The sequence below is a fragment of the Herpailurus yagouaroundi genome, unplaced genomic scaffold (genome assembly GCF_014898765.1).
Source record: "Herpailurus yagouaroundi ecotype Mexico unplaced genomic scaffold, PumYag 100, whole genome shotgun sequence".
Classification (NCBI taxonomy): domain Eukaryota; kingdom Metazoa; phylum Chordata; class Mammalia; order Carnivora; family Felidae; genus Herpailurus; species Herpailurus yagouaroundi.
This window is the reverse complement of record NW_024412391.1, coordinates 78,479,285-78,504,567: the sequence shown is the minus strand read 5'-3', so window position 1 is coordinate 78,504,567 and position 25,283 is coordinate 78,479,285. Positions and strand designations below refer to the sequence as shown.

Genomic DNA, 25,283 nt, shown 5'->3' with positions numbered 1-25,283 from the left:
TGCTTGCATTTTTTTTTTTCTTTTGACTCCTCCATAAGCCAAGAGTGGCTTGAAGGGTGTGCAGAGCTTTCTGACGTACAAAGCAAGGCCAATGGCCAGGTGTGTGTGTGTGTGGAAACGGGCTCCTGGCTCATCCTCCTAGGATGGGAACTCTGGCCTGCTTGGGGACGGGGGTGGCTCTCTGAGGGCCCTAGCCTTTACTAGCCACTTACTTTGCAACAGTGTCTGCCTATGACCCAGCACTTTGGGACAGGTAAGAAGAGCACCCACATGCTCCCAGAATTATCACGAAATCCTCCCCTCATCGTGAGTCTTCATCCATTCATCTTGCCATTCTCATGCACCCCAATATTTGGTGCCCACTTCATATTCACCCTCCACTAGAAAGGTCCAGCACCTGATTCTGTAGCCCCTGAGGCCCCACCCCCACCCCCAAAGAAAACAGAGTCCCTGCTGTTAGGACAATACCAATGAAGGCAGGAAGGGCCATGATGACCGTGCCCCTACTGTGACTGCTTGGATTGTTGCTGTGGCTGCTGTCCTGAATATGTTCTCCCTCTCAGCTCGTCATCGGCCTGCATCTAAATTCATAAATTCTCTCAACAAGCTGCCCACCTCTCCCACTGATGTGGAAGCTGCCTGTGTACGTCTACCCCATAAATGCCAACATAACTTTCCTGAACAGCAGGAGACTGAGGGTTTACTTTGATTTTATCATTTGTGCCAAAGCCCTTCTTGGGAACCTCTGGTAGGAAAGCAGGTTTGGGGAAAGTAACAGGAAGCATGTACAAAGACAGGTGATAGCTCTTCAGTGAAAACTGGATGTCAGGGCTCAGCCTTGGGCTGGGAAGCCCCAACCTGTCAACCCCAGTGCACATGACCACAGGGGCATCTTCACAGAGCAAGCACTTGCTCCGCTTGGAGTCAGACAGTGACCTGAGTCTCCTGTATCCTGTGCACACAGACCTCAGTGAGAGTCACAACAGAGCTAGACAAAGGCAGGAAATACCTTGAACTTCCCAAATATACCAAAGTCTCCAGTTTTTGAGAAGTTTCTAACATGGTTTCCAGTATTCCATGTTTATCAATAACATGGCAACAAACATCTTTGTATACAAATATTTGTTAGAATGTTTTAAAGAATTTAAAATTCAATTGCCTGTTACAGATTACTGTCCCAGGCTCTGGTCTGCAAACCATTTTGTTTTCTTGGTTCCAATTTTAGGGTCTGAAAAAAAAGTACTTAATATTTTGGACAATGGGACAAAATGCTCAGGAAATTTGCTTATTCCCGCTTTAAATCAGGAAGGATATTGCTGGACCTCAGATAGAGGCTTCTAGGTTCTATCTCCTTCCAAGCAATGTTTGGCCTCCTGGGTCACTGGCTTTGGAAGGAAATGGCATTCCTTAATTACATTAACTAATATAAAGGAAATTTCTTCTTAAATTTTGGGAAACAATATTTTGGAAAAAAGAAATGTGGGCCAGACTAAAGGCCAGGGAATAAATAATCCAGGAACCTTACTTCCCAAGTTCTCAACTGGTTGAACATCCAGCATCCAGAAAGTAGCTCTTTTTTCCACCTTCAGGGTGGCGAAATTTACATTGGTTTTCTCCATCTCTCCTGTCTTCTCTGATAAATTCAATAGAGACATCATATTTGTAGGAGATTGTAAAAGGCACAGCTTCGGGCCTGAATTTTGATGTTTCTCATGACGTTTCTAGTTTATTGGCTAGAGAATTCTGGGGACACATCCAGCCTGAAGCCTCAGCAAAAAAAGGGCATACTCAGCTGGATTGGTGTGGCTTCCGCTGCTTTAATCCCAACCCCCAACCCCCAACCCCCAACCCAGGCTGCAGGGTGGCAGGGGGAGAAGACTGTGCTCCCAGAAGGTCAGCACATGGGGATGAGGAGCTGGACCTCAGAGCTGTTCATTGGCTGCTCATATCTAGCTGTTCTGGGAGAGTGGGGGTGCTGACTCATGTCTGATGGAACAGACAGCCCATGTGAGTTCTGAGCAGCTAATGGAATGGAAAGATGACAGAGGTCTAGACAGCAACAGTGACATACTTAGTGCTTATTCTGAGCCAGGGCTGGTCTGAGCACTTCCATGTACTAATTCATTTAACATTCAGAGCAGCCCATCAGCATGGGGACTAACATTATCTTCTCTTTACTGCCAAGGAAACTGTGGCCCAAAGGGTCATGTAACTGCCTCAAGGTCACACAGGTGGGCATTGATGAAGCCAGGTTTTGAATCCAGGCATATACTTTAGGTGGTTCACCTCTCAAAGGCATAACAAAACAGCACTGTGTCTGCCAATGAAAAAGGCTCAGGAGCCATGAGAAAAACCATGATCATGTTCCTGGTCCTTGGGCTCAGGTAAGACACGAAGAGAGAAGTGACCCAAGCCCCATGATTGATTGTGACTCTTGAGTACCTGATCGTATCATGCTCTCCAGACTCAGAGCCAAGGACCCTTGATATTCTGACAATGATATGTGACATGGGGGTGGCTCTTTACTATTCATGAGGCATTTAGCATTTCTGTTCAAAATTAGAGCTCAAAATTGTAACAGAAGTTAAGTATGAAGCAGCATTAGGTCCAGAAAGCTTTCAGGTGCATGCTGCAAATTATATATTGTAAACGCTGCAGGCCATCAGTGTAATAACTGCTCTTCCCACAGAACATGGGGGCAACTTGCATTTCAAACTCTTTAAATTGAAAGAAATAAATGTGTGAGAAAAGAAGCCAGGAAGCATTATGAATATATTTCCACTCTCTAGGGTGATATAAAATAATATACCATTTTGAAAATGGCTAGAATTATTCTTTTGAGGTCAGTCTAATGTCACTTAGTAGGAGGAAAAATTCACATTAATTATAAGCACTTGTACCTGTTGTTTTCCAAATCTACCTATGCATGGGTTTATTTGCAATAGAAAAAGCATTTGTGGTTTCTCTATGTAATGAGTGCATGTGTGTGCACACACACATGCACACACACACACACACACACACACACTTCCCTCTACATTTAGCAATATTGCTGTCACACTTCGAATAAAGCTGAGACCTTAAATACATGTTTAACACTTTAACTGTGGTGGTACACTTTTTATTTTTATTCCAGTCCTTTAGGTTTCCTTCCCCAGTAAACAATCTGACTGACTGGAATAGCTACAAAAGCTCTCTGTGAACATTTTCCCCAAGTATAAATTATTAGAACGCTGTTTATATAATTCACGAAAATCTTTAGTCTTATGTCCTTTTAATCTTGGTGAATCTATTGTACTGACAGTATCCTGTTTTACTCTCTGCTTAAAGATTGGATTTATTTCTTCATCTTGTCATGAAGGGAAAGAGAAATAAAATTGCACTTTCAAATGTATATAATTTAGCTTCTGCAACATATTCGCTGAGGTTCAACACTTTTATAGTTTTCACTCCTGAATTTGTCAAAGGTAATTGTTTCTATTCAGTCCTGGTGGTGTTTTGATAACATTAACTTTATCATATAAAGTTCTTATCCATTCTCGGGGTGCGTGGGGGGCTCAGTCAGTTAAGGGTCCAACTTTGGCTCAGGTCACCATCTTGCAGTCCGTGAGTTCGAGCCCCACGTCAGACTCTGTGGTGACAGCTCGGAGCCTGGAGCCTGCTTTGGATTCTGTGTCTCCCTCTATTTCTGCCCCTCCTTTACTTGTGCTTTATCTCTCTTTCTCTCTCTCAAAAATAAGTAAACATTAAAAAAAAGAAAGTTCTTATTCATTTTCAGTGATTTAATTTTTTGAGTATTGTTTGACGACTCCCCCTCCCCCATGTGCTGGAAACAACCACAGTTTGTAAGAATTTTAAGACTGCAACATGATTCAATTATTTTTTGTCTAAATGCTCTTGGTTTTGGTATTTCTATGTATAATATTTTGGACTAAATCACTTCAATATGAAAAAGAAGCAAATTTTCCTATTGTTTCTTCTGTCCTATCACCTGCCAGTGGCCGAGTGACTTCTGGAATGTGTTGCTAAAAGGAAAACCACCAAGAAGACTGAGAATCTATAAGATGACTGATTGCAAGAGAAATACAACCTCTGGCTGTCACCTGTTGTACAGACCCACAGATTTGGAGGAACCCCAGGTGAAGTCACGTACAACTCCCTTTTCCACTGCTACTACCCTAGGAGAAGGTTCCAGTATCTCTGCACCCACAGGGCTGTTTACATGACCTTCTAACTGTGTTTCATGCTTTCACTCTTGCTCTCTTCCCCTGATTTCATTTTGCACAAAAGCAGACTTAAAAAATATAAATCGGATTTCTGTCCATTGCTTAACCCCCTCCAGGGTTCCCATGACTTGGGTTACAATCCAGACTTCTTCCCATGGGCGTGTGAAGCCCTGTGCAGCCTGGCTCCTGTCTTGGTCTTATGCTGTGCTCCCCTGTCCACTCTATCACAGCCACACTGGACTTCTACAGAGTTCTGGAATGCTGAACTCCTTCTAACCTCAAGGCTCCCTCCTGGACTGCTTTCCTCACAGATCTTTTGCATATCTAATTTCATCCTATCAAACAGGAGGCAGCTCCCTTCCCCTCACACCAACATCCCACACCACTTGGTTTGACTTTTTTTCCAGTTTAAAATGAATGAATGAGGGTTTTTATGGGAGTTGTGGGGTCAGGGGAACATCAGGTATGATCTTGTATTCTTCCTGAGCCAAAGGTTCAGCAATGTTTGGCTAATCATGTGTTAAGATGCCTTATTTGTGCTCACAGCCCGTAATTTTCCCACTGCACAAGACGCCTATGACAGTCCTCTGATCTGCACGTCCAGTATCCCCACCACCAGAACAAACGAACACAAGACCCTCTGTGTAAAGGCAAGTGAAGCCATCACTCACTGATAGTGGATCCGGACTCAGGTCTGTTCAGGGAGCTGATGATGACAAAGCCGAAGCCTTCATTCTCTTTGCGGTGAATGACCACATCACTGGTCTGCAGGCTGTGGGAGGCGAAGCCTTCGGGCGGAGAGGCATTGCTACTGGGGGCGGCATGGTTGCTGTTGGTGTAGGCTGCGTAGTCACTGCGTGGAGAGCTGTGGTGGGTTGATACGGAGCCTGGACTCCTCCCATTCTCTGGGCAGGGCTCCCCTGCAATACACATTGTACCCAAGTAGTCGGTTATTTCACAAGGGTCTTGGAGAGTGCCTCTGCTATACTAGGTGCAGTTCTAGACATTAGCATTGTTACAAGACTGGTTGGTTGATTGCCTTCTAGCCCCAAGAGTGCAGGGCATGTGAAGGGCTACAAACTTAGCTACAAACCTAGCTGTGGAGCACCCAGGTCTAAGCCCCATTCCACCCTTGACAGCAAACACAGCTAACGCCCTCACTGGCTTCCTTTGTAACTGCTTGTAGTTTATATCTTCCTCTTGTTAAATCTGCAACCCTCCAAGACAATGCCTGGTTTTATATATTAAGGTTCTTAGTTGCATAATAATAACTGATCAAAGAAGATTATAAAACAAGTGGACAGTATTTTAAACTGCAGTATGCATAAGAATTACTTAAAGAACTTGTAACAACTGTGCATCTTCAGGGTCCACCTGTGGAAAGTGTTTTCAGTAAATTTAGGAAGATTGGGCACAGGAATCCAGATGAGGCTTCCAAGCCACCATTGAGCAAAGCTGCTGTAGGATATGGTAAGTGGGGCTTACCCCCATGTAAAGGGGGCGTCCATGTAAAGGAAGGCATCATAATTTTACTAAAGAGCCACGGTTTTATTTAATTTTGTGATACTCTGTTAGCCTATAAGTGTTAATTCACTCCGCGCAGGTGGGAAACATCCTTCTTAAAGGGTCCTTCCCATACTTCACTTGCTCTAGGATCAATGTAACGATGATGTTATGATAAGGGACAATGAGTTTTGAATTTCTCAGGGAGGTGCTGGCGACGTTGTTCATTTATATTCTGTAGATACACTATTAATCAGCCAGAAAAACCAAACCAATATTTCCATGAGAAAACAAGCTTATTTACAGGGAGAAATGATGGAAAGTTGGAAGCCAAGAGAACCTACTTTTTAAAAATGAAAGTTCATCTGTCATCCAGAAAGAATTCTGTCATTTTAATTTAAGACCTAGGATTTGGTATTCTGATGAAAACAACCGAAGCAGGTACTTAGAATATTGTAATTAGAAATAGGATGGTTTCATCCCCATCTTACAATTTGATTAGTGTGCTCAAAAGATGTTTACGGAGCAGAGAAATAGTAAGAAGGAAAGTAATCACAATTAATGATTCCTTTTTGGATCTCTAGATATGGTCTCCGTCTTAGGACTCTGGTAGGTGTCTCATATGGCAAGTTAAAAATAATGAGCAAAAATTCCAGTGAAGGCTTTTAACTTCATAAGCTGTGATTCCATTCTGAAAGGAAAAATAATTTCATTTCAAAAATCAAAATCACTTCAAAAATCAGGGAGAAAGAACACAGACTCTAAGAGATTTTTCGTTATACTGTAAAGAAAAAGGAGCTGCCTTTATTCATATACTCGGATTAAAAACAGCCTTACAAAAATGCATTCATTTCTTGTTTGTATTTGCAGAATGATTAAGACCTAGGCTGCTGCTTATTACCATTTGATATATTCGAATTTTTCTGTAAGATTTAATTAATCAGGTTTTTTTTTAAATTTTTTTTCAACGTTTTTTATTTATTTTTGGGACAGAGAGAGACAGAGCATGAACGGGGGAGGGGCAGAGAGAGAGGGAGACACAGAATCGGAAACAGGCTCCAGGCTCGGAGCCATCAGCCCAGAGCCTGACGCGGGGCTCGAACTCACGGACCGCGAGATCGTGACCTGGCTGAAGTCGGACGCTTAACCAACTGCGCCACCCAGGCGCCCCAATCAGGTTTTAATTAAAGAAAACAAATGGATACTTTACGTCTGGAAGAAATGTACTGAGGTGATAAAAGAACGAAATGTCAACATCAAAGTCTTTCCCTCTTTTCCACCAGAATTTAAAAGTGCCTGTAAGATGTACCCTCCCCACCAGAAAATATCATCCAAAGACAAGCTGTTATTGTCTTGGTAAAGCACATGTCCTTTATCAGTCCTTGTGCAAGTTGGAAATAAAGTGATTAGAGATAGTCAGGAAGAAGAAAAACAATTATTAGGCTGCAACATTAAATTGAAAATCTCCTCGAGTTATTGGACCAAATCAGTAACTAAATGTCATAGGCAGTGACAAAAGAGATCTCATTTTCTGGCTGTCATATTTTTAGGGGGTTGAGGGCTGTACTTGTCAGGAGAGCGGCAACGAAGGAAAATGATCTGTCTTTGTAGTAAGTGGCTGGGAGTGGCTCTGCCATAGGGTCTAGAAGAACATCATGCACTAAGTCAGCATGATGGTCCCTGAGTAAGCGAAAGGGCCAATCCATTAATAGAATATGGTTCTATTGCTTTTGGACTTCTCTTTCAACCTCTAAAACAAAGTTCTTTGTCTTTTACAACATGAGCACATTTAAAGCCAGGTAGTTAAGATTTCCAATGGTAGATTTTGAAGGATAGAATTGATTCTGTGTTATTTTTCTACTCAGCTGGTTCTAGATCCAAATGAGACTGCCTTCTTGCCAACAATCCTTTCTGGTATAGGGCACGGATAGCATTGTTTTAGAATAATACAGTGAATGTCACAAAGTGACCAAATACCGTGTGCATTTTTTTTTTAATTCACTCACTTCCAGCATCTCTGACTCATCCTTCTGGCCCACACACAAATGGGTATACAGAATTCAGTCAATTAGTATCTACTCAAGCCAAATAATTAATTTTTAGCTTGAGCCTTGGTCATACTGGAAATCATCACTGAGCTGACTGGAAGAGGTCCCCATTTGGGAAGGCAGCAATTGTTGGCAACGTCTTCCAGGTGAGGCAGTTTCCATGAGAACAGTCAACTGCTGGCCAGGGACTGCTCCTGGCCTCCAGACCCATCTGTTATTTGGGTTCAGTGCTGGTCTATCCTTTGCTTAGTAATTGTTAAAACTGGTTGCCAATGTTTTCAAAAAGAGATTTTTACAGAAATACAGATTTCTGGTTTCTCTTGAAATATCTAACAATTATCAGCTAGCGCTGGGTAGTGGTGGCTGCCTTCACAGGGTCTGCGTTTGCAGTTGCCCCAGTGCCGACCACCTCCCCCTTCCCCCCCAGTGTCTCCTGCAGATTCCTGAGTTACTCATTTACTCATAGAGTGAGGAGTATGCAGAGCCAAAGGGACTTGTTCAACTGGAGCCCTTGTTCCCCTTCCAGATCACACTCTGGGTACCCGGACTCTAGGGTTCTGTAACCAATTGACCTTGTCTGATTCCAGAATGTGCCTGGGCCTCTTCTCAGGACCTCAGAAGGATGGCAGCACTGTACACGTCTTGTCTTGTCTTGTCTTGTCTTGTCTTGTCTTGTCTTGTCTTGTCTTGAAATGTGGCTGAGGCAATGGGGTATGCTTGCACAGGCTGGAGTGTCCCCATGTATGTGCACCCCATGGGGCCTGCTAGAGCAGGGGCTGTGCCCTGTCAATGCTAGGGGCGGGCCTGCCTGCAGACATTTCAGTTTGTGCACTCCTCCTCTATACTCTTCAAAGCAGACAACTTATTTAAATGGTGACATGCTCATAGACAAAGAAGAAGCAAATGCATTTAGAATTCACAAAAAGTGTAGTAACCATGACCGGGGAATCCATTGGCATCCTAAACAATGGCTAAACTTTTCACCCAGCTTCCAAGGAAACCTTCCTTTTCTTGGCATTAAGCCAAACATTAGACTTTGCCTTGGATGTTAGAGAAAAGAGACTGATGGATAGCTTTAAGACGGACTCTAACATGTTTTGATTAAGTCATAAAACGTTCTTTCACATCAATTCTAGAGTGACACATTAGGAAATTCCTCAGAGACACCCTTCTCTCAGACGAATAATGTGTATTCAAAATAATTTGTCATTAGGTTGAACGTCTCAAAGCGGAGCTACTAAACATCTAAATATTTGTACTTCCAGTGTAATAAAGCCACTCTTCTACTATCCTTGGAAAAAAACACAACAGCTAAACACTGGAGCTGGTGGCATGGACAAGATATCTTTCAAAACTAGTTTAAAGTGCAAGATCTGTGGTATAATTATCTGGTAAATAAAATTGGATGAATTACTGGATGTTTCTTCATTTACTCCACAATTTCTCCTTTTTGAGGATCTAGCTCATTGAAAACTCTGCCTTTCTATCTTTAGTGTGTACACTTTAAATATATTTTAATATGTGCTGCAGGTTTTTTGTGTTACTTTAATTTCTGGCCAATGTCATTAACCAGTTGGTATCTCTCCAAATAGATGTGGTTTTCTCTTGAGCATGAACTTGGAGCCAGTGCCCGGCATCTTCTGAGGAGGGGCAGGACATTTGTATAAGCCGAGGCAAGCATAACGCTAAAGGCTTTAACCCTTATGACCTCTCCTCTTCCCAGCCCCAGATACCTCCACTCTCTTTAGGCAGGAAGGGAAAAATCCGCCCCTCTTGTCATTCACTCAATCTGTATCTTCACAAGCTGATTGCTCACTTCCCTTCAGCTCTGAACCATCTTCTCAAAAGCCAGGCTTGCACCTCCCACTGCTTTTGCTTAGGAAAGCATAATAATAATGATAACAGCCCTTGAAAAGGCATCTCCACTGTCATATCCATTTGTAGTTGTCCCTTCTCGCTGTTGGAGAAACAGCAGCTCTGAGGAAAGGCTGTCTTTCTATGCTTTTAAAAAATCTGTTCCAACCTATTTCTAGGCGTTTACTTTACTATCAGAGTATCCTTTCCTGAACTTAATCATTTTCAATACTGATGAAGCTTTCAAGGAAGAGTGAGCCAAATTAACTTGCAAACTCTCCTGGTGTGAATGAGCAGTCTGCAGCAGAGCATTTTCAAAAATTAAATGCACTTGAAATGCACTCGAAAGCCTAATGAGTAGAGTTGGTAAGAACTGCAGCAAGGAGCATCTTCACAAAAGTCACATGATCTGCAAATTGCAAGAATACATTTTTGCAGCATTTGGCATACACTCCAATAGCTTGGGTTGATTAGAACAAAATTTAATTTGCCATAATCAGCTGGTGGCAAGGGGAGCATGAAATTATGTTGGTGCATCAGTTTTGCACTTTGCAGTATATTTCCTTGTAAATCAGGTATCTTTTAAATTTATCTTTGGGTCACAGAACATATAGCTCAGCAAACTTTTTATTAAAAATCACTCTTAGTGAGAGAGACAGTTAAATGTTAACCAAGCAAACACTGTCATCCTCCTGGCATCTTGCCCAAGGATACGGCATAATTCAAGGTGTTTTACTTCTTTGGGTCAAGTGGTATGCCATGAATTTCTGAAGATGAATGTCATTTCGTAGCAAAACCTCCATGCCATACAAGATATATAGCAGTCTCTACTGGTGAGGGCTGACAATTCTTCTGACTTGCCCTTTTAAATGATTGCCCTTGATCAAAGTCTAGTTTTTAGAAGACTCGAATAGAAACGGGGACTTTTAGTTCAATTACTGTCTTATCTTCCCTAGTCATTCACAGCTTGTGATTAGTTGGTGTCCCCCCACCACTTTTTAAAATTCAGATGTGTTATAGTAATAACACATATGGAAGATTCCTTATGTTACCGAGTGACATTTGCTAAAGGTTGGTCTCGTGTCTTTGAATTCACTGGGGGTGGGCTGGGCGGGGGCCTGAGGTGGCAACAAGCACTGGCTGGGGAGCTAAGAGCCTCTGCATTATCACTGAGTCGCTGAAGACGAAGCTACTGAACCTCTGGGCCTCGGTTTCCTCATCTGTAAACATGAGTGAGCTCACGCCACTCAGGTCCCTCCTAATCTCTCTGAGGAGGGCCAAGGGGCTGAGCAGAGAGGCCGGTGGCCACGAGGGCAGAAGGTGACAGAACATCGTCGGTGCTGTTCCTCTTGTAATTCACAGGACAAAGCACAGGCAATTTGGGACCCCATTCCCAACAGTACTGAGTGCTTAGATTACAAAAAATAGTTGATGTTTGTAACAGACATATTCATAAAAATATAAATCTTTTTTGGGGGGACTGAGATGGTGGAGAGAGATGAACTGAATCCTGTTATGAGTGTGAAGAGTGACTGTTGAAAGTTAAGTCTTTGGTGTGTTCTTTTATGAAGCTGAGACATGGTTGTAAAGGGAATAACTGCTTCTGATTGATCGGTTTCATAAGTTTGGAATTAAATGAATTGCGTTTTCTAAGAGTGACGTACCACTGTATTTTTGTCATAGTTTTATTGTTACCTTTTATCAGGCTTTACAACGGAGGCTAATTTTCCATCCTAGTTGCCTTATTATGGTATCAAAATGCTGTGGTTCTTCGTTTGTAAACACAATGAGGAACATTTTCAAAAGCTGTGTTTTTTCACTGCTGTAATGTTCCTTTTATAACGAGCATCCACCAAAGAGCAAAGAGCATACACATCTCAAATTAGCCCCAGGCTTCGCTGGAAATTTTTAATGACTACACTGAAAACATAGGCCTGAAAGACTGCTTGGAATTATACTACTGGGGTGAAAATCTGCACTTTCAAAATCACAGTTACATTTGGAATATCTAGGGTGACTTTTTTCCATGTGTAAAATAGACACTGACTTAAAATTTGGTTTCAAGTGTCCTTACCCTGTCCCACAAAAGCATTTCAGCACCTAATCCCCAACCCTAACCGCTGGCTTTAGTCACACACCTCCACATAGCACCTTCCTTCTCACAGTGAGGTTGACCTGCCCGTTCCGAGCTGCATGGTGCATAAGGTCGATGACATAGCGGTGGGTCTTGCCAGCCACTGGAATCCCGTCGACATAGACCAGCTCGTCTCCTGGGTGTAGGCGGCCGTCTCTGTCGGCTGAACCCATGGCAATGACAGCGCCAATCAAAATCTAGAGACGCGGTGAGAAGGGAAGGATATTTACATTTCAACTTTTCCTCCCATATCTATGTATATATAATTTCTTTATGTAAATACATAGTAATAATAGACAATAGATGATAGTAACTGATAGTAATAATAGTAATAGGTAATAATATCATTTATAGATCTAATTTCTTTATATATATGTACAACTTGGTGTAAAGTTTTATTTCCACCTTCTACCCCTTACTCCAACCCTGAGCATGTACTTGAAAACTGAAAAATGAGGGGCTGCAGGGTTTCTTTCTTACTCTTCAGTTTGCTAACTCCTTCTAGAGAAATTAACATTTTGAACTTGCTGCATTTGCTTCCTGGCCCACTAGTCATCACCCTTAAGGAAAATTCTAACCCCAAATAACCTGATGTTATTGGCTACCATTCATGAAACAAGTTGGGGATTGAATCTTGGTTCCACTTCTTATTTGTGTGGCCTTGGGCAAGTCTTAACCTCTGTGAGCCTCAGTTTCTTCACATGCAAAATGGGGAAGTAAAGTAATGGGGGCTACTTTACAGAGTTGTTGGGAGAATTGAATGAAATGATGCACGTAACGCATTTAACTTTGCTTGAGGCAGATAGTGAGTGCTCCAAAAATGTCAGGGAAACTAGCTGCTTGTGCATATTATGAAACTGATACAGGTTCAAAACGTTTTTGTTTTTTGCTTTGCTTTGAAAGGCTGGAGATAAGGAGAAAATAAAATAAAAACAAAGCAAAACTCGTAGTTGGCTTTTCTGGCCATTTGATTTTAGAAAAGTCTCAGTCAAACCTCCTCCCAGTTTTTGCTCCATTCCTTTGAATACTTCCCTAGAGCATTGTCCCCTGCACAAAGAACACCCCCGGTTCTGCCTGTCACTGGAAATACTTCTGATGTTTAGGTGACTATCATACCCGGAAATGGGGGGGTACACATCTGGGAAACGTGTGAATTGTAATTCCCTGAACGAGTAATCATAATAAAAGGCATAACATAAGGTTTCCCTCTTCCCATTTGAAACATTTAGGTTAGTATCCATCAGCAAGGCTTTATTTTCTCTGTCAATGAAAAGGCATAGTACTAAATATTTTAGTTTTGCTATTTAACCTACAGATAAATTTTCCAATACATGGACAATGGACATCCTTTTTCTTTTTCCAAGTGGCTTAGCCATACAGCTCTGAAGGCAGTTGTTACCCTTAGCCTGATAATATTACAGAGACTGTAGTCTAAGTTTTATTTTAAGTCTTTATAAAATGATCCCTTGCTCATAGACTATTTCTTTCAGGCACAATGATTTCTTCCAAATTGCCGATCTGTGGATCCCAGCTAATTTGGAGAGTTGCTGCTATGTGATCTGCAGGCTTACAGGTCTTCAGGTGTGAAAGCAGACAGATTCTTACTTGGTCACACTGCTCAGTGTGGCCTGTTAACATGGCAACCAGGTCTGAATGCCCAGGACTTCTCAGGTATATGGAAAATTAGAGTCTGAAGAGTATTCTCTTTTCCCTGAGGGCTTCACAGCTTTCGTCCACTGAATTTTATCCATAGGAATAAAAAGTCCTTTATGACTATAGCTGCTTTTCCCCTATTCCTGGGGAGGGGGTGGGGGTAGATTTGCTTTCATGTGGAATTATTTGTGCTCTGATCGGTGATTCATTAGTGCTATCACAAGGAAAACCACACGTATCCTGCCTTAGATTGGCTGCATAGTGTGGTTCCTCCCCTAGGACACTCTGCACCCATTTGCTATAGGCCAGTAGTCGGGCACGCTTCTGACATTCTCCATTTCCCTTATTGTCATGCCAACCTGAATTTAGGAGTTTCTTTCTAAAGATATTCCAATCTATTCTTCATAAGACTCAACCTGTTAAGAAGCCCTTCAAAGATTTGCTAAGTGCTTTGTACAAAAGCCAGTTAAAATGAATGTTTATGTTTGTCCACAGCCCCTTGAAAAGCTGCATTTAGCTGGGTTAGTCCCTCAAAATGCTTCAACCTTTAGATTTCCTACATGCCTTAGTGAGAGAGTTTATAGCTAGTTACAGAAAAAAAATGGCTCATGAACTCCTTGGCTGGTAATTATCAACTTTAAGCTATAGTTCTGATTCTAACTGATGAAAGTGAGCCAAAATATAGGTTACAACTGAGAGATCCAGGGCTGCAATTGGGCCCTCGACAAAAATAGTAAAGACAAAATTTCACTTTGGAAAAAAAAAAAACCAACCCAAAATGTCACATTGGAAAATTCCCATTCCTCCCCTGCTGTAAGCAGACAGCAAAGATATAAAGATACTCTTGAAGTTATCTTCTGTGTTACTAGGTGATACTAGTATAGTATTATCCATTAAAAGGACAATCCCAGTAGGGGCGCTGGGGTGCCTCAGTCGGTTAAGCATTAAAGTGTCTGACTTCGGCTCAAGTCATGATCTCATGGTTCACGAATTTGAGCCTTGCATCTGGCTTTCTGCTGTCGGCACAGAGACCGTTGGGGATACTGTTCCACCCCCACCCCTCCCCCACTTGTGCTCTCTCTCTTTCAAAACGTAAACATTAAAAAAAAAGAAAAATCCCAGTAAAACATCTGCTTTTCAGCTGCATTGCTGTGATATGAGTACCCTTCTTACTAATTAATTTATCTACCAAATATTTATTGAACCCATGGGCCCTTCTAGGTGTTAGGAATTCATCAGTGAACAATAAATACAAATCCCTACCATATAGAACTTCTTTTTTTATGGTTAGACAATGAGAAGTGTGTGTAGTAAGTGTGTAAATTATGTTGCATGCTAGCAGGCACATCCCGTGGAAAAAAGAGAGCAGGTTGGGATGGTAGATGGGTGTCAGTCATGTGGCCGTGGTGGTGTGAGAGCTGGTTAGGGCAGGCGTCCCTGAGAAGTCGACATTTGAGCAAAGACATTTTATCAAGTCTTACATGGTTATTTCCAAATAAGTGGTATATTCAACATAATACTTCAATATAATTTATTGTATAGTATTATGTTGTTATTATATACATATATACTATTACATAACTACATTATATAATCCATCCTCTACCTTGTTTCAAACAGAGGTTGACATAAACTATTAAACAAGCTTGAATTGCACTGAGCATGGTGTGCTGGAGCAGGCACTGAGTCGCATGCCCATTAGCTATATACATTAGTCACACTCGCTCCATTCATCAGTAACTGCTGCCTTTGCTGGGGAGAGACTGACCACACACACTGTCACTGCTTCCGGCTCTCATGGGGCTGTTGTTCCTTCGCCTTTGGCCGTTTTGCACCTTTGTGCATTATATTTCACTGCAGATACAGAGCTAGCTCTATGTATCTCTATTCAGGAAAACAACCAACACAACTTATTTTTTTTCCTTTTAATTCAAATATGTTTTGTATGCTCCAGCCATTCTATTAGTTTATTTCCTGTCTGCCACCGTCACTGCAGGGACTAGATGATCTATGATTCCTTCTTGCACTGTAGTTCATACTAGCTTTTCAATGTATAGACATTCTAACGTATGTTTAGGCTGTCGAGAACATGCCTTGGGACATCTGATCCTTTAATCAAGTAGTTCTAACATTTTAGGGTGCATACCGATTACCTGGTGAGCTTATTAAAACACAGAGTTGGGAACTACCCGCAAGAGTCTGATTCTGCAGCCTGGGGTGGAACCTGAGATTCCACATGTTTAACAAGCTCCCAAGAGAGGCTGGAAGCTTCAGTTTGTAGCTCTGTCACACTCTTACTAAAGAGATTCTGAGTATTCTCACTTGGTCCAATGGCTATGGGATCTATGGTCTCACTGGTCACTTCTAAGTCTGCTGAAGGACTCTCCTGCCAGTGCCTGGCCTGAGCTCCTTGACACATCACACTGATCACTCTGCAGGTCTATTGAGGGACTCCCTCACCCCAAGCACATGGTCTGGGCTCACCGGCCCATCAGGCTACATTTTCTTTCCAGTCTTGCTTTCCAAGGGCTACACTGGCCTCTGAGTCTTCCCAACCAACACTGGTCTCACACCACGCACACCTCTGTCGAGCCTCACTGGATCCTTCAGCCTGTGTAGACCCACTCATCAGTTTTCTCATTGCACTTGGAGGAGTTCTTTATCTTGTCTCTAGTACTTTGGCCCTGAAGGAAGAGCTTTGTGGCCAAAGAGCTCGAAAAAGACTGCCCCCTGACCCCATAAACAACTGACCCATGGTCTTATCTTTCCAAGTGACTTCTCTAAAGAACAAAAGAATCACAATAATAACTCCATTACTCTACTTTATCTTACAGGCTATGAGGGCATGGAACAAAACAGAGTATTTGATATGAAATAATAGTGGTTCACATTCAAGTGGCTGAAATCCCAGTGAGCCAGGGGAAAACACACACACACACACACACACACACACACACACACACACGAAAATGCAAGCAAATAACTAAGAAACAAACAAAACCAAAATCATATGTGCAGGCCTTTTAATTCCTTTAATTCCTTCCTGCTCTACCTAATGCAAGTCCAGCCCCAGTAGGTCTGATCTGCAATAATTATAGCCTGGGACAACTTGACAATGTGGCCAGAAGATTTCAGGCTCTTGCCTTCCAAAACTTCTCCACAAGTTTGCACAGACTCCCTGACCAAGGAGTATGTCTAGCATTACCTCTTTCTTTCTACGAACAGTTTTTCTCCATTGCAGCATTTTCTAAGTCTTTCCACCTTGATGCCTTCCCATCTCTTTTCAGCTCACAGCTGGAAACCTCATTTTTGTTCCTTTCTGGCAATTTTTCATTTCTTTCTATTTCTATTGTTATTTAACTGTGAAAAGTATTTCCTCTTGCAGGAAAAAATGCCCATATGCTTTGTTGGAGCTGGACTCCTGCTGTTCATTATTTGCCAAAAGCTATGTTGTCGTGTTTAATGTGCACCCTGAGATGTCAGTACCATTTCATATATATGGAGGCAGAAACCTGTTTGATGTAATTTATGAGACCTCCTGTGGCTGGGGACCAAGTCACCTCATGAGTCTCTTCTTTTGTAGCACATCAGCAATTAAATGAGGCCAGCACATTTTGTTTATATATTATCTCTGGGCTTAACCATGGAGGAAAGCAGGAAGGAAAGGCTTATGGGAAATCTTTACAGTAGAGTCACTCTTCCTGACATGATCTTTCTGAGGTGCAACATTCTGGTTTTTCAGGGCATTACTTTCTGGCTTTGCTTGCTTTAGGAAGATTTAGGCTTCCACTTTAGTGGCTTAAATGTCAAAATTGTAACTCGCAGCCTGCATGTGTCTTAAATCATTCAAGTGAAAGAATAAACCAGAATAGATCTAAATAAACCCAATGGGGATAACAGGCAATCTATGTCATCTGAGGAGGCTTATCACAGATCCTGGATGCCTGCCCACTGGATGGGAGAGAGGACTCTGGAGTCAAAGCCAATGTTCAGAAGGGTTGAGAATCTGGGAGCCAGTGCACTGACTAGGTGGAAAGCTGTCCTGAGGCCAGGTGGTGACCATGGCTGCATTAACACACCTGAGTTTCATTTTGAGCAACATGTGTTCCATTTGGGCAACAATTCTATTGCTTCCGTGCCAGGCAAATTTCAGCCAGACTCTTCCCTTCATGAGCCAGCTGAGACCAGGCCTTCCCTGTGAACTGTCATGCAGTCCTTTCTCCCCCTGGGGAGGCAGAGACTGTTGAGGAAAATATTTCCTGAGTGTGGTGCTAGTTTACCTGCAAAGCAGACAAAGCATGAGCCTGTGTGTGTGCAGGGGAGGGGTTCGAGCAAAGTGAGAATTTTACATTTCAAAGACTGTATTGAAGTAAGCATCATGGAAAGAGCTGGAACTTTATTTCCCTTACATTCATTTCATAGTTTAATCTCTTATTTGTATTTATATATAAAGGAAGGAAACTGATCACATGTTCAGTGCTTAGGGCTTATAAAAACCATGATCTGGCCCTGATTGAAGATTCCTTTGGTACAAAATATTCACCTTTAAATCCAGTCCTCTGGGGTTGGAAATCTCAAAGACAGTAGACTAAATGAGCAACACAGGCAAAAGGGGGTCTTGGGAGCTGTGGCCATGTTCAGTCTAAAAGGGACCACGACATAGCTCCAGCCAGTTGTTGTTGTGGAGAAAGATAAGCCTAATGTTGCTATATCTATCTTTCAAGGAATTACGGAAATCTGAATTTTTAAAAATGTGAAATTAGCTGTTTTTCCACAATTTTAAAGCACTGGGTTGAACAAAGTATGTTGTAGGGTTACCAGGACACCATCCCTGGACTAGGCTGTTTTAATTCTATATCCAGGACTAGGCCGTTTTAATTCTACAGAGTCCATAGGATCTAGAGGCCTCAGAAAATATAAATTCCAGATTTTTTTTTCTGAGACGTTCAGGTGATGATTTGGCTGGGTGAAGAGGGCTCTCTTCAGTTTCATTTAGCAAATATCTATTATACCAGGCTCTGTGCTAGGCTTGGAAGACATAGACACATCAAAACATGGTCCTTGCCTTCAAGGAATTCCCAGATTGGTAAGCGGAAAAAAGTATGTTAGTCAGTGCATTCTGGAACAAATATGAACCTCGTCTTTCTGGCAGAGACCCCTTGGGTTGGTAAGTTTGAAGCATTATGTTAGAAAAAGTATAATGAATTCTAATGGATTTACCCTTACATGCTCTACAAAAGTCTCAGTATCCCTCACAATGCTATAAAGATCAACTTAAAGTGCCATTACTTCCTTAACTTAGTATCTTTTAAACATATGGGTGTACAATAAAGAATTTAGTCTGAGCCTCAGGAAAGAGGTCTGGCCTTTCCTGAAATGTAACCTTCAGACTATTGCAACAGGAGTATCTTTGTTGTTCATGGTGAACCCCTTGTACTGAACCTGAGAGTTTATGCTAATGAGGAGACTCATGGTGAGTACCTGTTACTTTATGCTAAAGGAGATGATTCAGGGTGGAGCCAGCCACACCTACAGTCTTAGGGTGGGGGCTGACTATACCAGAATGAATAGCCACATAATTAGAGGACCAGGCCTTTGAATCTTGTGACATCGACCTGATCTCTGGGAAGGAGAGGGGCTAGAGATTGAGCTCAATCACCTCAATGACTCAGTCACTCCTACTCCAATAAAAACTCTGGACACCAAAACTTGGGTGAGCATCCCTGGTTGGCAATCCTCTGTGCATCCATGCTGGGAGGAAAACCTGTCCTTGAGGATGATGGAGGTTTTGCTGTGGAACCCTTCCAGACTTTGTCTTATGTGCCCCCCCCCCTTTTTTTCTGGTTGGTCCTAATATGTACCCTTTCACTATAAAACTAATCATAAGTACAGTACTTTCCTGAGTTCTATGAGTTATTCTAGTGAATTATCAAATCTGAAGGAGGGCATGGGACCCTTAAATTTGCAGCTAGTGTCTGAAGTGAGGGACATTCTTCCCTCAGACTTTTTAGTTATTGCAGTTGTTGTCAGGCATATGGGGCAGATTTGGCTTTCTTGAGGACTGTGACCTTGACCTCCAGTTTGGCTAATGGCACACCATTCATCTATAGGGCACTAATGGAGAATAAAAAGGGGAAGACGAAGTCCCTGCTTAGGAGGAATTTTAAATCCTGTTGATCAAACTAAATAGGGAGTCATATGAGCAGGTTAGAAAATAATCCTGAAGGAAGCTAAGTCAGACAAATACCCTGTGGAAGCGAGGAGGCTAAATATTTACATATGTGAAGGAACTGGATACTATTGTTGGTTCTGTCTATATAAAGCAAGATGAATTATAGAGAAGAGTGAGGATGTCTCCTGACCAGATGACTGAGGATCCCTCAGAAACTGAGAACCACGTGGCAAATAGAAGGAGAACAAGTCTGTGAAAGGGAGCAGAATGTAAGTGAGATTTGTTCTTTCTACCCATGATATGAGATACTTAATTTAATCTCTGGATAAATAAAAGTCCAAAATTATTTGAGCCCTGTATTTTACCGTGGCACTCTCTTCCTTCAAAACACTAGTAGGGAAGTCAAGATAACCCTCATTGGTAAATTCACTTTCACATCTTTTCTCATAAAGCTTTCTCTCTATTGAGAGAGCACTATAATCCTCATTTTACAGATGAGGAAACTGAGGCTTATAGCTTAACTCCCTTTCATGAGCTGGGATCGGGTTAAGGCACTTGAGCTGGAATGGGGGGTTATTTATTCAAACCTCTCATGAATCTGACTCAGTCATATTGGGTACCATTTAAGACACATCTTTTACAATGAGTATTTTATGGCTGATATTTTGATACATGCTCATTAATCTAGCTTTGCAATGTTTTCTGTATATTATTTTATGCTTTTACTCTGGTGTATAATGACTGTGTGTGTGTGTGTGTGTGTGTGTGTGTAATTTCTCCAGAGCCCTCCCCAAATTCCCAGTGTTGTGCCAATTGAAGTTCACTTTGTGAACATCTCACGGGAATCCCTTAGTTTGAATCTGCCTGAGATTTTGCAGCATTGATCCTGGTTTTGCTTCTGTTTATCCCTGTGTTTTCTCTCCTGTGCAGTCCGGATTGCAAACATACATAATTCTGCTGGTCCAAGGCACTTCTTCACATGTACCTTCTGTCATACTATGGCTTACCTATGGGGTGCTGTCCAGAGTGACCAGGGGTCCAATACAATTAAATAATTGAAATATTCAAGAGAAATTCAATCCCTTCTAAGGAGAGTAATGTCCCCTCTTAATGTATGTACATTAACTTATGAGGATTTATTGGCATGAAAACACTGACATGTTTTGAGAACTTAAACAGCAAGAAAAAAACACACCAAACCTCAAACTCTTCTTGAGTCCTCGAAGATTTTCTTTTAGATGTCATAGTGGGTGGTATTTCCCCTGATGCACAAACACATAAAATATATAGCCCACAGTGTGGAAATAAAGAAGTTTCAACTTACCGGCTGCCCAGGCTCATCCCCCCCGAGGATTCTGAAGCCAAATCCAGACTCCATCCTGCGAAGGTGAACATCCAGTTCCTTATAATCTGGACCTGGCATAAAGGAGATCCCATTGAGTGATGAATCCTGTCCCCTCCCCGCTCCCTGAGAAACTGAACACACTGATGATAAATTAATTTCGTGGATGTGATTAATGAGAGTGCTGTTAGAGTTGGTGGAGAGCATTGAGGATAAAAAGAAATATGGTGACAAAATGTTCCCAAATTAGGTAGTCTCTGGATTAACAGTGACCAAACAAGAGTATTACCATAGGTAGAAAGAACATACAAATTTCCTGACTGAAAAAAAAAATGATCGTCTTATAATTCCTTATTTTCCTGAGAGCATTCAGATTGCTCTCAGGAAGATTGGCTGTCACTCTGAGGATGTTGACTCTGACTAGAATGATCATTTCAGAAATCCGAGAGAGCAGAAGATAATATCCTGGAGCTACCTGGTACAGTCTTGCCTAGTGATCTACTAATATCTGCTCATGTCTTGATGCATCCAATTTAGTGTGTGTCGGGGATGGGGAGATACAAACACATACCTATTTGTCTTTTTTTAAATGGTAAAAATTAGAAAAGATAGAATTTAAACTTTTTTGTATTGGGCATTTGAGTGAACTCATATCTCCCCAAACATTTTAAGATGTGGAAGCCACGAGGAGATTCACTACTGACTTCACTATTACTACTACACTAATATATCCACAATAAACTGGAAGAGAGATACTTCTCTGCAGTTAGTTGAAAGAACAGAAATGCACTTAAAAATAAGCTGGGACACTCTGGATGTCAATTTTTTCAAGTTTAGAGTAAATATAAAGTAAAACAATAAGAACTCTTCTGATTTTTTAAGAAGGATGTGATTTATGCTTACCCTTTACCCTTGGGCCTTTGAATCCTTCTCAAGGGGGTAAAGTCTCCATCATGACTGAGTTGCACATACTTTTGTGGCCATTGTTAGGATGCCAATGAATGATTAGCAACTTTGGGAAATACTTATTAATGCCATTCTTTGCTTAAGAAGTATTCAGTGATCCTGGGGCGCCTGTGTGGCTCAGTTGGTTAAGCAGCCGACTCTTGATTTTGGCCCAGGTCATGATCTCACAGTTTGTGGGACTGAGCCCCACACTGGGCTCTGTGCTGACAGCACGGAGCCTGCTGGATTCTCTCTCTCCCTTGCTCTCTGTCCCTCCCCCCACTCTTGCTTGCATGCTCTCTCTCTCTCAAAATAAATAAATAAAATTTAAAAAAATTAAAAAAAGTAGTATTTAGTGATCCCAGGCCTTAATGGTTTAAAGGAAGCATTATAACTTACAGAATCAAGTATTAAGTTACATTGCTTACACAGGATGGTTTTGAAAAGTGGGATGGGATTTCAGAGAAGGATCCTCGTGGCACAGGAAGCTGTGTCTGACCTACTTGGATATATAGGAATAGTCAGAGTTGAGAGAGAGAGACTCAGTGAATGATGGCCAGGCAAATCTTTCCTAGGCTCTATAGTAAGTGGGGCTGCTGCAGTGATCCAGTAAACAAGGCACAATGATATTGGGCTTGCCCTGGTGTCCTCCAGTATGGGCTATGCATTCCCAGTTATATACAAAAGGAAATTCATTCATTTCTGAAATGTAAGCCTAAGCTGATTGTGCTAGTGTTCTCAAAAAACAAAACAAAACTGAGTCAAGCCCAAAGTACATTTGTATATATGTATATACTGTGCAAGAATCCATGACCATTCATTCCCTCTCATGAGCAGATGCACATATAACCAAAGTCCTTTCCATTCAATGACTAATATAAAACTCAAAAAAGATGAACCAATTGGACTTCCACATCCATTAGTCATCTTTTATAAATTGTATTATCATTCATATTTGAAAGATGAGAACTTAGAAGAATTCGGCTGGGTGGCAAAAGGAAGATGAAAACTTTGCCCTATACTCTACAAGTCACAATTGGCTTTTGAACTTAGTTTATTCCTGGGGTCTGCAACATCATGTATGAAATCTCATATTGGGAGTGTGTGCTCCTTTGGGGCTTTGGGACTCCAGGCAGGTGGAATAGCCCTCTAAAATCATAGCAAGCATGGGTACTCCTCCCAAGGGAGGATAAAGGCAAGGGGAGATGGGAAGATGACAGATAGTGCCCAAGATTTTAGAAATCTTTAGTTGTTTATGATGCGATTGTTCACAGTAATCTCTTCTCTAGGTAACTTTTCACTTACAGGACTCTAGATCATATGAAAGATAAATAGAGACCATAAAAAATACAAAGAGAACACACACACTATATAATCAGAACGTTCCACCTACTCTTATAAATATTTTCATTTTTGCATCATTGGTGAGTAAGGTAAGTGGGAAATTGTTCTTCCAATGGCTTCAGCATCAATCCATATTGCACGAGGAACTCTAAAAGCAGTTTACTATGCAATCCATTTTATTTGCTAAATAATACTCCCCCCCCCCCCCCGCCCAAAGTGCCGAAATTATGGCAATCCCAGGAACAGAATTTTGAGACATGCCAGGGGACAAGGGGGTTGTCTTGTGTCAGAGGATGCTGTAAGTCCTGGAGGAATCAGAAAGCTTTTCTTTAATGAATTACTCAGGGCTCTTATTTTTAGTAGAAAAAATATAGATTTTAGCTGGTTAATTTTATTTAACTTTGAAGAACAGATGAGAGACCGGCATTTATCCTCCTCCCCCTATTCTCTGTGTGCAGTTTGGTGACATTACGATCTCCTGACTATTGCTCTGACTGCTCTGATTTCAAATGTGGGGTGCTATGTGCCAACTGTATCATCTGCACCTTCCATTCTTCCAGACAGAGATGGCTAGCTTCATGGTACATGAACATGTAGACACAGGCAGAGAGACCCATTAGAGACGTATGCCAGCAGACATGATTTTTAAAAATTTCTTTGTTAATTTTGAACATAGACTGAGAGGCTGCAGGACATAGAAACTTTAGAGAAAGAGTCAAGTGGAAAAAAAGTTTAAATGATAGATTGTGCCTTAAGGCAGTAGTACTTTTTTTTTTTTTTTTTGGAAAATAAGAGCTTTTAGAAAGGTAATTTTTCTTTGGCTTCTTCCCCTGCCTTCCCCATCCTTTTAAGTCTGGTTTTAAAAAATAACTAAAATTATATACACAAAGCTGAGAGACATTACTCTTTTATTCCCCCTACTTTTTTAGCTCTCTTATAAGATTATGATGTTTCTGATACTTTCCTTTAGCTGCCCTTCTGGCCAGATGGCACATTTAAAATTACTGTGTCATGATTTATCTTTCCTCCTGTTAATGCAAGAACTTAAAGCAGAGAAATCCAGGGACCAGCTCTTCACCTCATTGTGACAGAATTTAAAAATCATCGCCTCTCTCTTCTGTTGGTTTGCTAACCATGCACCTGGAAGGTTGTTTGATGAAGGAGTCTGGTAGACACCTGGTGGGACCTGGGTCACTTTGGATGTCACTCAAACATGGCCCCACTGACATCTTTTTTTTTCTTTCTGCTTTCTTGTTTTTTTTTTCCTGTGCTCTTTGTTTACCTTCTTCTTCCTCAGCCCCTTTTGCAGAACTGTCAGGGGTATTCTCAGGCATTGCTTACACTGGGAAGAGGCAGAATACTCTTTGGCTATGTGTGTTCAATGGCCATTTATGGCCACTGTTGCTTTTCCCTTAGAAGCTGGGTCCCAGGATCTTCAGGCATTATGAAGTAAATCATCTTAAGACATTTGTCCCAGATGTAACTTTCCATTGACCACTGTGGCAAACTACCCAGATGGAATTTACAAGTCCTGACTTATCCTGGGATCCCACTAATATTGAAAAAAACTAATAGTACTAAAAGTAGCAAATGGTGGCCACATCCAGGTATATGGACAAACTCCCTCATAATAGGGAAAAGCAGAATTTCAAAAACTGCTTTTCTTATTTTTCACTAAGACTCCAGAAGCTTCATAGCTGTATGTATCATTGGTCTAGCTTTGGAAAGACATGACTTTGTGCACAGTTTTAGGGAAAAGGATGGGTAACTGAACACAACTGATTAATTTTATGAATGGATTCAAGCTTCAAAAATGCAAAGAATGGCATTTTTTAAGGATTGATTTGGCACATGGGATGCTGCAAACATGTCAATTAAATTTTGGTACTTGAATCCCCTTTCATGTTTTAATTAAAATGTAAATACCATGGGCTTATTATCAGTTTGGCACAGAGAATGAATTCATTCAATTTTTCCTGCTGGAAAGAGCATTAGTTGTTTGGCTTTTCCTTGTAAAGAGACCTAGGAAAGAGGTTGAGGAAGGAATCAGGAATCAAAGATG

General features: G+C 41.5%; 1 protein-coding gene across 3 annotated transcripts in view; it reads right to left on the bottom strand.

The window, feature by feature from the left end:
* Positions 1 to 25,283, bottom strand: part of MAGI2 (membrane associated guanylate kinase, WW and PDZ domain containing 2) — a 1,342,154-nt gene that overhangs the window by 153,911 nt on the left and 1,162,960 nt on the right. For all 3 annotated transcript variants that reach the window (XM_040472823.1, XM_040472822.1, XM_040472824.1), the window contains 3 exons: positions 20,915 to 21,006; positions 11,770 to 11,962; positions 4,898 to 5,146 (listed from right to left, as the gene is read on the bottom strand). In XM_040472823.1, coding sequence (XP_040328757.1) covers positions 4,898 to 5,146; positions 11,770 to 11,962; positions 20,915 to 21,006 — 534 coding nt within the window. The remainder of the gene's footprint in view (positions 1 to 4,897; positions 5,147 to 11,769; positions 11,963 to 20,914; positions 21,007 to 25,283) is intronic.